The sequence below is a fragment of the Saccoglossus kowalevskii genome, chromosome 3 (assembly GCF_978046115.1).
Source record: "Saccoglossus kowalevskii chromosome 3, keSacKowa6.1, whole genome shotgun sequence".
Classification (NCBI taxonomy): Eukaryota; Metazoa; Hemichordata; class Enteropneusta; family Harrimaniidae; genus Saccoglossus; species Saccoglossus kowalevskii.
This window is the reverse complement of record NC_140643.1, coordinates 848956-861970: the sequence shown is the minus strand read 5'-3', so window position 1 is coordinate 861970 and position 13015 is coordinate 848956. Positions and strand designations below refer to the sequence as shown.

The following is a 13015-nucleotide window of genomic DNA, read 5'->3' as shown; positions in this document are numbered from 1 at the left end:
ATCTTGTACTTAGTTTAATAACTTATAATTATTATTATATATATGTTGTAAAATTATGTTGTCAATATGATACCAGAGACGTCTAAGTCATGTCAAGTTCTGGTTATAAAATTAATATGTATAATATTTTGTTTACATCTGTGTGGGCGAGTCCCGGGACAGAGTATGCCCGGTATAAACTGTCATATCATAACAGTTACATAAAACGACGGTCTAGCAGTGACAGACGCGTACTTTAATATTGATCAAATTACAACACATGTATAGTCTTAGTATAAACCGTACATAAATCATGTCATGTACTCGATAAAACACTGACAATCAATACAGCGTCGTTTATATTTACAGCCTCTACAAGTATATATAACTTTAATTCGTGTACAAAATATGCACATTTTTGCATTTGAACACGATTAAAATAAAGGCATAACATTTCCACAAATCAATCTGAAAAAAAAACTAGGTGTGATCTGATTTCGTAAATTTTATTGCACTACTAATTACTAGTATAACCATGGAACTGGTTTATAGTTCCATGGTATAACTAAGACTGTTGGACTTGGACAACGACCCGTCTCTCAGGCCGTGACTGTGAAAACTATATAGCGCCACCAGACGGTCGAAGTTTATATGCTGCGCTTTCGTTTTGGTGAGTACACGTTTATTTTATGATCGGAGATTCAAAAGTTGAATATTGATAATATATGACAATATATGTTACTATAAGTGAACGTATCCGAAATGTAAAGGTCTAGTAGTCGCATTCTCAGGTCCAGTTTTCGGTGTAAGATATTAAATATGATAGATTTTGTGCATTTTCTAGTCATTTATCGTGTAAAACAATCATGGCGTCGCCCAGTCATGTCGACCGGAAGTGCGTGCATCGTGTTCAACTTTTGAAAGCATTGCACATGTCTAATAAATTTGGAAATATAGAAAGTCACAGACGTGTCATTTGAGCGGCACAAACAAACAAAGACATTATTTTACAGCTATAATGGGTGAAATAATTGAACAATGTCGCTATTTTATAGTGTCGATTATTTAGAAAGGTCAAACCTCAATTCCCAAAACTAGCAATGTATGAGGTAACCCGAATCTCTGGCCCCCGACCCCTGGCCAATGAGTTATTAATTTACATGTTTTTCTCGCAATTTTTTATATATTTAACGCCACTCGCCAATGTACGTAAAACGCGGAAGTGAATTGGCCGATAAGTTACCATGACTCGACAGTAATATAGAGACATTTCGCGATTGGCGTCTTTCGTGGTCGGTAATATTTACGAAAAAATCTTTGTTCACTGTTTTATAAACTGGCTTGGCAGTTCTCATCACCAAATAAACAATGTCACAGCTATTCGGCCACTTTTCCAACAAATCCAAAATCATAATTGATAATTTTGTTCACTTAACATTTGTACTATGATTACTTTTGAAGTTTTGATAATTTGAATGCATACTTGTACACTCACAAAAATACCCCCAGGATAAGAGAATTTAGTTTATACCCTTGACAAAAAAGCATTATTTTTCCTGTCTTAATATTGATTTTTTTTTTGATCTGTGTAACTGTATGTGGAAATCCTAATAAGATTTAATGTACAGTTCACAACTGACAGTTTTGCAATATTAGAGGTTGTGAACTTGTCCATAGAGGCTGCAAACTGCAATTTTTTTTATAAAGATTGTGTTCACTGACATTTAATTTGTATGTTTTTCTTATTGGTGTGACTACAGTGACTGTGTAGTGTACTCGGCAGTTTTTTTTTTTGTCTTTTGTTGTCTGTTTTGTGTTCTTGGAGTTTTGTACAAAAATCAATGGTTAAATAAGTATATTATTTCCATTTTGCAGTACATCGTAGACAGTACTTGTATACTTGTATACAACCTGCGTCCTTGAAAATCGAGTCTTATCACCATTGCGTTTCCAAGCGAAAATATGTTGATGCCAAAAACGACTGATTTTCGCCAAATCTTCTATGATTTTTTGATAATATCATTAATTCAGTTCAGCGGTTAGATAGATTTATTAGAGACGCTTGTGAAACAAAATTGATGATGTAAATCACTCTGGCGACGAAAAAATCGGCGATAAAGCCAAGGGGATGAGGGACTGAATTTAAAAAAACGTATTTTGTATGTATGCCATTCAATTTGGCCTGAGCCAGAGATTGGCTAGTGGTGTTAAATATATAAAAATTTGTGAGAAAAACATGTAAATGGCTCATTGGCCAGGGGGCCATTCAATTTGGTCGGGGAAATATTGGCTGGGGACAGAGATTCAGGGTTACCCCAATGTATGTGTTAACAATTTCAAAACCTGGAGTCATCCGGTTCTTTGCACATGTGTTTTTTACCAAATTTTCTTGCTGGTCCTTAATTAATTGCTATTTTTGTTATTTGTGGGTATGTTGCATTGATATTTCAATCGTCTTGTGTGTACTTGACTATCTAATGGTTGATTTTGAGCCTATTGCTTGGATACCATACATATAGGTACCTCAGGTATACCTATCTGAGATTTGTTCAATTCATGATGATATCTAATTTTGAACAGCTAACATCGGGGCTATCTCAGCTGACAGGCTGATTGTTAGTCCCCGTTCGGACGTAGTCCGAAAACGGGGACTTATGTTTTGCCCTGTGTGCGTCTGTGCGTCCATGATCACCTGTATCTCGAACATGCATGGACCGATTAAGTTCAAACTTCACTCATACATCACACATTATATGGGACATATGCACATGCATTTTTTTCATGATCTGATTAATGATAGCCGAATAGCGGTCATTTTAAGGCCGAAAATGCATCAAAATCGCACATTTTCACCATTCCGGACCCGGATCTCAGTTATGCATGGACAGATTTTGTTCAAATTTGGTACATACATTAAACATAATAGGACCTTGATGCACGTCATTTTTTTTTGGATCGGGCTTGAAATGGCCGACTGGCGGCCATTTTGTTTTAAAGATTTCAGTTCTGGATCCGTATCCGAGACATGTCTGGATTGATCAAGTTCAAACTTCACACACACATGGTACATCATGTCACAAATAGATATGTGCATTTGTTTCATGATCCGCTTAACAATAGCTGAATAATGGCCATTTTGTTCAGATTTAGTGCATATATTAAACATAATATAAGCTTGATGCATACCAATTTTTCTTCGGATCAAGTTCAAAATGGCCAACTGGCGGCCATTTTGTTTTAAAGAATTTAGTTTTCGATCCATATCTCGGACATGCCTGGACAGATCAAGTTCAAACTTCACATACACATTATACATTATATCATACATATGCCTGTGCATTTGGGCCAGTCCTTTTAAGGTCAAAAATTTACAAAAATTGCACATTTTCACCATACCGGAACTGAATCTTAGTCATGCATGGGCAAATTTAGTTTAAATTTTTGTTTGGATTGTGTTAAAAATGGCTGACTAGTGGCTATTTTGTTTTACTGAATGCAGTTCAACATCCATATTGTTGCTGCTTTGAATGTATATGTCACTCAAATATGAACGGAACGGGGACGTGTCATTGACAATGACTTGTTTTATTTTGTATTGTGACCTTTGACCTATAGTACGAACTGCATGTTGCGGTTTCAGCCACTGGTCAAGTTAATGACCCCTTGTCAATAATCATTGGTTGTAATGATTTACTATTTCACGTTTCCTGAAATCTATCTGAATCAATTAACAGGGCGAACAATTTTTTAAATAATTTGTAGCGAAGAGTGAATAGTTTAGTGAATAGAGATTCAGTGAATATTTTTTATTATGTTTATTAAAGAGTTGTTTGTTACACTTTCCTGTGTAGGTTTGCCATTTATGTGTATTAGTACCAAAAATTGCTGTGTTGACCGTCACATTACTATAATAATTGTAAATTCACTATGTTGCATAATTTAACAGTTCTCTATATTTCACTTGCAGTCTATAACAATCTATTCCTGTATATTGAAAGGTAAGATATGTCTAGGCATGAAAGTTGAATTTGTTATGATCTATACCTTATATAATTTTAATTTGGTTAAAAATTATGTATCAAACATGTACACATTTTATTAGCCGTTAATAATGAAGTGTGATCTGATACTTATACACATTATTACTACATGTCAGCATTATGGTAAAATATATCAAAGTTCACATGATTTGTGGGAGTTAGTGCTATATGTAGATCATTTTGTCACTCAACTGGGGAATTGATATATATATATGTGTCAATCTTTCTAGCCTATGCATACATATCTGGACCAATCAGGTTTTTAGTTTAGTAATTCAATAGACATTCTAAGCAGTAAATAAAGTTTTATGGTGTTCTAATTCAAGACACCTGTATGTCCACAATTTTTAGGTAACATATTTTTGAAATCAACCATTTTTTACAACCAGATCTCATTCACACAAACACTTTGATCATGTTTGAACATGTTTAGAGGTAGATATGAGTGTATGTTTAGCTCTTTATTAACAACTGTATAAACTTCAAAAATCATAAACACAGACATCAGACCTATGTACATGTATTTGTGTGATGATCCAATTCAAGACAGCTGTGTGGTATTTAACTGTGAAGGAAAAAAGTCACAATGCAAGTTTGCAATTTATCTCACTGTTTTGCTTGCAAATTAGCAGTATTGCTAATGAAATTGACACAGGTAGCATCTGTATTTTAATAACAATGTACCTATCTCTTGTAAGTAAAAACAGTGCTCAATTTAGCAAATATATTAAATAAATCAATCGTATTTTGACAATTGTATCTTTCAGATGCCTCGAAAGAAAGGTTGGAAGAGAGGTGAAGCTCTAAAGAAGAGGTTGGCCTTGGGTAGAAACCCACCAACCAATGTCCTTCGGGATCAAAGCGATACTGTCCTTCGGGATCAAAGCGATACTGTCCTTCGGGATCATAATAAATCAGAAAGTATTGTCCTTCGGGATCATAATGAATCAGAAAGTACTGTCCTTCGGGATCATAGCAATACTGTCCTTCGGGATCATAGCAATACTGTCCTTCGGGATCATAGCAATACTGTCCTTCGGGATCATAGCAATACTGTCCTTCGGGATCATAGCAATACTGTCCTTCGGGATCATAGCAATACTGTCCTTCGGGATCATAATGAATCAGAAAGTATTGTCCTTCGGGATCAGAATGAATCTGTAAGTATTATCTTTCGGGATCAGAACGAGTTGCAAATTAGTGCTGGAAGTGTTTTTAATAAAGTACATGATGAAGAAACAAATAATGTTGCAGAGAGTTTCTCATTAGAGCAATTTCATTTCTTAAATGATTCAGTTGGAAATGTTAATGATCAGACAACAGGTAATAAGTTCATGCTAAAAACTTCAGTACAAGGAAGTTTTCATCAAGGTCATCATCAATTTCTAGATAACAGTGGAAAACAGTGTGTTGCAAATAGCTTAGTTTCTATGATATTCAGTCAAATCAAATATGTAGATTCATGGGAATCGGAAGACTTGGATATAATACTGCAAACTGGTAATGAATTGTATGGCTTTTTACAACAGTCTACAACTGTTAATTCAGAACTGTTATTGGTGACAGAATTACCACAAACAGTTGATTTATTTGACACCCAGTTTACTTTGAGTGTTGGTGACTCATTATTTGGTATTATTGGTGAAAGTGATGATGAGAACACATTTCTTACACCATTTGACAATGCTCTTGATATATCATTAACTGAATATAATTCATGCTTTGTTATATTTGGCGGAGCAGCATTTGCTGTGATCAAGAATGATGGATTTTATTGGATCTTTGATTCACATTCAAGAAATTCCAAAGGCATGGTAGCACCTGATGGATTAAGCATAGTAATCAAGTTCAGTAGTATTGAGATGGTGTATAAACATTGTTGTGATCTTGCTGTATCCATGCACGTGCATGAAAATGAACAGTTTGAAGTTACGGGTATAAATGTTAATGCTGAAAAGTATCATGTTATTGACAGTGAAACACAGTCAGATAATGAAGTGGAGTTAGTTGAATCAGATCATACACCTTTTTTATATAAACCCTTGTCCTCTGAGATGTGTCAAATATTGTGTACTGAACTTAGTTTACAAAATGAAAGAGACAGATTTGGGTTTCATACTGAAAATTTTGAAATGGGTGAACCATGCAAAACCAAATCTATCCAAGGGGATGGTAATTGTTTTTTCCGGGCTTTGTCATATGTACTATCTGGAAGTGAGGATAACCACATGCAAATCAGATTAGCCATTGTAAATCATCTAAAGAAGAATAACCCTGTATTTTACCCCTTTTTAAGACCAGGCCATGTGTCTGTTGATGATTACATTATAGTATCTGGTATGCAATATGCTCAAACATGGGCAACAGAAGTTGAAATACTTGGAGCTGCTGATTTATTAAGAACAGATATTTGTACATTTAGCAGAGGTAAATGGATTAGATACTCCAACTATCAGCTTAACAAGAGTGTAACCAATAATGGTAAAGCAATATACTTAAAACACGCCATGGAAATACATTATGAAGTGATTGAATGTGTCAAGCATGCTGGTGATATGTTGTGTGACTGCTCCCAGAGCATTATTATAGAACAAGACAGGGTGTCAACAATTGGAATGAAGAAAAGACGCTTAGAAAGCATAGAAACTGATATTGGAACAACAATGAAATTATTTAAAAATGATAGTAATATAGAGTCAGATGATGTACCAAACACTTTAACTACACCAGCAAAAATTACACGATCTCGGGGCAGACGTTCCTATCTTAAATGTTTGAAAGAATATTTTCAAAGAAAACAAACTGAGCAACATGTTGTTAATAAATGTAAACTAGAGAAACAGCGAGAGCGATATTACAATGATGACAGTTTTTGCCAGAGGAAAAAAAAGAACATGATTCAACATTATGCAAATAATAAGTCTCACAGAGAAGCTTTGAAGTCAAAAAGCATTACAAAATATAAAGACGATGAATTACACAGGGAGTCTGTGAAATCTAGAAGCATTACTAAATATAAAGATAATGAGTCACACAGGGAATCTCTAAAGGCAAGAAGCAAAGTAAAATATGAACAAAATGACATACATAGGGAAGTTTGGAAGACAAGGAGCAGAGCAAAATATAAATATAATCCGTCACATAGAGAAGCAGTGAAATCAAAAAGTATTACAAAATATAAATCCAATGAGTCGCACAGAGAAGCTGTGAAGGCAAGGAGTACTACAAAATATAAAACCAATGAGTCACACAGAGAAGCTGTGAAGACAAGGAGTACTACAAAATATAAAACCAATGAGTCGCACAGAGAAGCTGTGAAGGCAAGGAGTACTACAAAATATAAAAAGAATGAACAGCATAGAAAAGATGTTTTAAATAGAACACCCACCAAGAGATTAATAGAATCAAATAAGAAACAATATTTTAGAAATGTATTGGATATGTTTAGAAATGAAATTGCCTATGGACCAGATTTTGTCTGTGCAGTATGCCATCGGCGACTTTTCAGAAATCAAGTTATTCACTGTAAAAAAGAGGTGTACACCAAAAAAGGTGGAAATGTCGTATTAATTGCAGATAAGTGTATTACCAAAGATTATCTACACAAATGTAGCAGTGTGTGTTCTAGTGATAGTGAATGTTTATATTTGAAAAATGGACAGTGTAAATTATGGATTTGTTTCACTTGTCAAAGAAAAATTCTGAGTGGTAAAATTCCATGTGAAGCAGTTACCAACAATCTTAATCTGAAGCCTATTCCAGATGAATTAAAATGCTTAAACTCTCTTGAACAACATTTGGTGGCATTGCACATACCTTTTATGAAAATGTTGGCTTTACCAAAAGGTGGACAGAATGGTGTTCATGGACCTGTTGTATGTGTCCCTTCTAGCATTGATAAAGCTACATCCATTTTACCAAGATGTGAATCAGATGACCAAATGATAAAAGTAAAACTGAAGCGGAAACTAACATACAAGGGCCATTATCAGTATCACTTTGTAAATGAGGCTCATATAAAGAATGCATTAGTATATCTCCAGAAGAACAATAAATGGTATAGTGATGTTTGTTTTAACAAAAATTGGGTTAATCCTTTAGCAAAAATTGAAGAAGAAATTGAAACACCAGATAGCGAAGATAGTGCCTCAAAACATTCTGAAGAAAAAAATAGAGATTTTGAGGACAATGAAGAAGAAAAAGATGGATTACTTTTAGATACATGTCTTCAACCAGTTGATGTTGGACCCGAAGTTCTTGATCAACCTTCTGATGAAATATCTTGTATTGCCCCTGCTGAAGGAAATAGTCCAGTTAAAATGTTAATGGATGAGGGTAATGAAGCAAAGTCTTTTCCTGTATTGTATCCTGAAGGATCACCAACATTTCATGACAAACGCAGTGAAAAAATAACATTGTCAAGATATCTGCATACTCGTTTGATGAATGCAGATGGTAGATTTGCAAAAAATACAGATTTTATATTTTATGCTCAGTATTTGTCAGAAGTACAACAAGTTGTCTCAAATGTGTCTATTGCTTTACGCAAAGGTTCTGGTAAAGCAGGTGGTCAATCTGTAACAGCTGCAACTCTAACAAATTCACAGTCATTGACTGACATTCTTAAGCACAATGAGGGATACAAGTTTTTGAAACCCATCCGTGGAACACCCCCTTTTTGGCAAAGTGCACAGAAAGATTTATTTGCAATGTTAAGACAGCTTGGTATACCTACATGGTTTTGTTCATTTTCATCTGCTGACACGAGATGGCCTGAAATAATTGAATGTATTCTTCGAGAAGAAGGTGATACACGAAGTTTTGAAGAGCTTGATTGGTCTGAAAAATGTTCTGTATTAAGAAACAACCCTGTAACTGCAGCTCGAATGTTTGAACACAGATTCCACTCTTTTTTGAAACAGGTAATAATGTCACCTGCAGCACCTATTGGCGAAATAGTAGATTATTTTTACCGTGTTGAATTTCAGCAACGTGGTTCTCCTCATACACATTGTCTTTTCTGGGTAAAGAATGCACCAATTATTGATAAAGATGATGACGAAGAAGTAACAACTTTTGTGGACAAATATGTCACTTGTGAAATGCCATCTCCGGAACAAGATGAAGAACTTAATGAGATTGTGAATAGTGTACAAAAACACAGTACAAGACATTCAAAAACTTGCAGAAAACTTGGTACTACTTGTAGATTTAATTTCCCACGTCCACCTTCAGAAAAAACCTTTATTGTTCGAACTGATGGAGACAAATCTAATGACAAAGAAGAGAAAACAATTGAAACTGATGATGTCATACAGAATTATGTTGATAGTGAATCAGAATATCAAGAAACAGACCAACAAAATGAGATGACTAAAGATACAGCCATGGCAATTTTGACAAAAATCTGGAATATACTACTCAATTCTGAAAAGAACTTCACATCTGTTTCATCCTTGTTTGCGTACATTGAATTAACCCAAGAAAACTTTGAGAAAGCGTGTAGCGTGTTGACAAAGAAAACAAGCATAGTTTTAAAACGCCAACCTTCTGATGTTTGGGTAAATCAATATAACAAAGATCTTCTGAGATGCTGGAATGCAAATATGGACATACAATATATTGTGGATGCCTACAGTTGTGTTGTGTACATTATTAGCTACATTTCAAAAGCAGAACGAGAAATGGGATTGTTGTTAGATCATGCACAGAGGGAAGCATCAAAAGAAGGGAATATGGATGCAAAACTTGCAATGAAAAAAATTGGAGGTGTATATCTTCACAACCGTGAGTTGAGTGCTCAGGAGGCTGTATACAGAGTTTGTAATTTGAGGTTAAAAGAATGCTCAAGAAAAGTACAATTTATTCCTACAGGCGATACTCCAATTAAAATGAGTCTTCCACTAGCAATTTTAAAGAGCATGAGTAAAGGCGGAGATCTCAACAATGAAAACATTTGGATGACAAGTATGCTTGATCGTTATAAGAATAGACCAAATAAAATTAATACCATGTGTCTTGCAAGTTTTGCTTCTGAATACAGAATTGTACCTACGTCAGAGGTAGAAAGAAAAAGAAATATTGATAACAATAAAGTTATTAAACTTAATAATGGTCTAGGTTATATGCAAAAGAGAACAAGAACTGATCCTGCAGTTGTCAGATATGCAAGATTTTCAGTAACTAAGCAACCAGAAAAGCATTATCAAAGTATATTGCAACTTTTTCTACCATATAGAGCTGAATGCCAGTTGAAACCTAAACAATTCCATTCATTTGAAGAGTTTTATCAAACTGGTGCTGTGAAATACAAGAACAATTGGCCTGAAAGAGTAAAATCTATAGTTGACAGAAATAAAGCAATGTTTGAGAAAGATGTTGATGTTATTGATGCAGCTGAGCAAATGCTTGAGTCATGCTCTATTTTAGAAGATGCATGGGCACAAATTCACCCAGAGTCTGAGAAGGAAAGATTAGAATGTTTAGAATCAGCTAGTACGAATTCGGTATCTAATGAATCAGAAAGTGAAGATTCAATTCCAGACTTGTTGCACAAAGATAAAAAAGACGTTTGTAAAGAAGTATATAGTCAGTGTGGAATGTCCAAAGATGAGGCTAAAATATTGATGAGATCACTTAATGATAAACAGCGTGATATATTTTACACTGTTCGACAATGGTGTTTAGATAAAGCTAATGGCAAGAATGTTGCACCATTTCACATGTTCTTAAGCGGAGGAGCAGGAACAGGAAAATCGCATGTTATCAAGGCTGTGTATTATGAGGCTTCAAGAATTCTTGCTCGTATTCTACCAAATCCAGATGATATTTCTGTTCTGTTAACAGCACCAACCGGTGTAGCTGCGTTCAACATAAATGCAACCACTGTCCATAGTACTTTCTCAATAGCAGTTGATGCCAAATTGCCATATCAACCACTAGGACAAGATACATTAACCACCATTCGTTCCAAACTAAGTAGTCTGCAGATTCTTATTATTGATGAAATTTCAATGGTTGACAAGAAGTTGCTTTGTTATATACATGGGAGATTAAGGCAAATCAAACAGACTGGTGACTATTCACCATTTGGAAATGTTTCTGTGATTGCTGTAGGCGATTTTTATCAATTACCACCTGTAAAAGGAAAAGCTTTATATGTTAGTAGCGAAGGCATGGATCTGTGGAATGATTATTTCGCTATTGCTGAATTAACAGATGTAGTAAGGCAGCAAGATCAACAGTTTGCTGAGGCATTAAATAGCGTCAGAACACGAAGAAAATCTGATGAATTACCAGCAAGTGTTGTGAACATGTTTCGTCTATGTGAAACTGGTGAAGAGTACAATGGTATGCATATATTTGCAACAAATAAAGATGTGGATCAATGTAATATACACATGCTTCATTTAACATGTTCAAACCCCATATGTATTAATGCTCAAGACTTTTCTAGAAATACTAAAACTAAAAAACTAGAACAGAGGGAGAGGAACTATGTCAAAGTCTACAATACAAACTTGGCAAAGACGATTACTTTGGCTATAAATGCTCGTGTGATGTTAATTAAAAACATTGATGTATCTGATGGTCTAGTGAATGGTGTTTTTGGCAAAATTTCACATATTTCTTTTGAAGACAATAACATATTTCCATCCTGTATATATGTAGTGTTTGATAACATGAAGGTTGGTACTAAACTACGCAGTAAATCTGGAAGCTTCTCTGTATTATTACCAAATAGCACACCTATAAAACCATCAGAGGACAGAGTAAACAATGGTGGAGGCATTAGAAGACAATATCCATTAAAGCTAGCTTATGCATGCACTATACACAAAGTACAAGGATTAACAGTAGAGAAAGCTGTAGTATCATTGAATAAAATATTTTCTCCAGGGCAAGCTTATGTAGCCTTGAGTAGAGTTAAGACATTAGATGGCCTTATTATTCAAGATTTCAAGGAATCGAGTATGTATTGCAATGAAAAGATTGAATCAGCTCTATTAAGCATGCCAAAATACTTGACGTCAAAATCAGTGTCAGACAGGGTTTGCCAATGTACTATCTTGCTACTCAATGTTGAAGGATTATTATCTCATTTTGAAGACATCAAATGCGATAAAAGACTTGTTAATGTTGATTTTATGTGTTTGACAGAAACCTGGCTACTGGATGGGCAACTATATAGTGAATTGGAATTAAACGATTTTGATTTTCATCACAAACCACGGTCATTATCTTATGACACATCTAATGAGATCACATCAGATTTGAAACAACAGGCACATGGAGGTGTAGCAGTTTATTCTAGCATTCATAAAAGTACTGAATTCCTCAAGCTACATGTATCTAATTTGGAGTACTTAGCTTTTTATGTGGAAGACATACGTGTGTCAGTAGCTGTTATATATAGACCGCGGTCATATAAAGCTGATGTGTTTAGAGAAAACCTATTGTGTCTGGTTAGTGAAATGAGTAAAATATCTGCAAGTAACATTATTATTGGTGATTTCAACGAAAATATACTTGTGTCTTCCAGTGTGCAGAACATTTTGGAAAAGCAAGGATTCAAACAATGTGTAGCCTTACCAACTACAGAAAGTGGAACGTTGATTGACCATGTATACATTAAAAACGCTGACATTCTTAATGTTGAAGTTATACAAACTTATTATGGGTTTCATGATGCTGTGATTATTCGGTTCTGAAAGTATCATTATTTTGGTACACTCAACCTAGATTTATTATTATTGAAATTCCAATTTGCTACAACTGGAATGCTAAAATCACACTTAAGTGATATGTCTATTATAGGCGAAATATTTCAATGTATTTAGATATTAAGACTCCCTTTCTACTTTTACTGCACGAATAACATTCCTGGGCGTGAAAGTAAAACTAAGGGACACGCTCACCCACCCCACTCTACTTCACTCATTATAGGATTGGGAGGGGGGCACTTACTGACATGGATATCTCGCTAACTTATTTTT

The 13015-nt window shown here is 34.8% G+C and overlaps 1 protein-coding gene and 1 long non-coding RNA gene across 2 annotated transcripts; both read left to right on the top strand.

Annotated features, from left to right (window-relative positions):
* The first annotated feature begins 589 nt into the window (after positions 1-589).
* On the top strand, positions 590-5265 carry LOC146747424 (uncharacterized). The gene is made up of 3 exons (XR_014929015.1): positions 590-649; positions 3947-3977; positions 4787-5265. It is a non-coding gene; the product is annotated as an uncharacterized LOC146747424 (long non-coding RNA).
* An 88-nt stretch (positions 5266-5353) lies between these two features.
* On the top strand, positions 5354-12730 carry LOC146747423 (uncharacterized). The gene has a single exon (XM_085496633.1). It carries the CDS (start codon positions 5354-5356, stop codon positions 12728-12730), a length of 7377 nt encoding a protein of 2458 aa, XP_085352759.1.
* Positions 12731-13015: the final 285 nt, after the last annotated feature.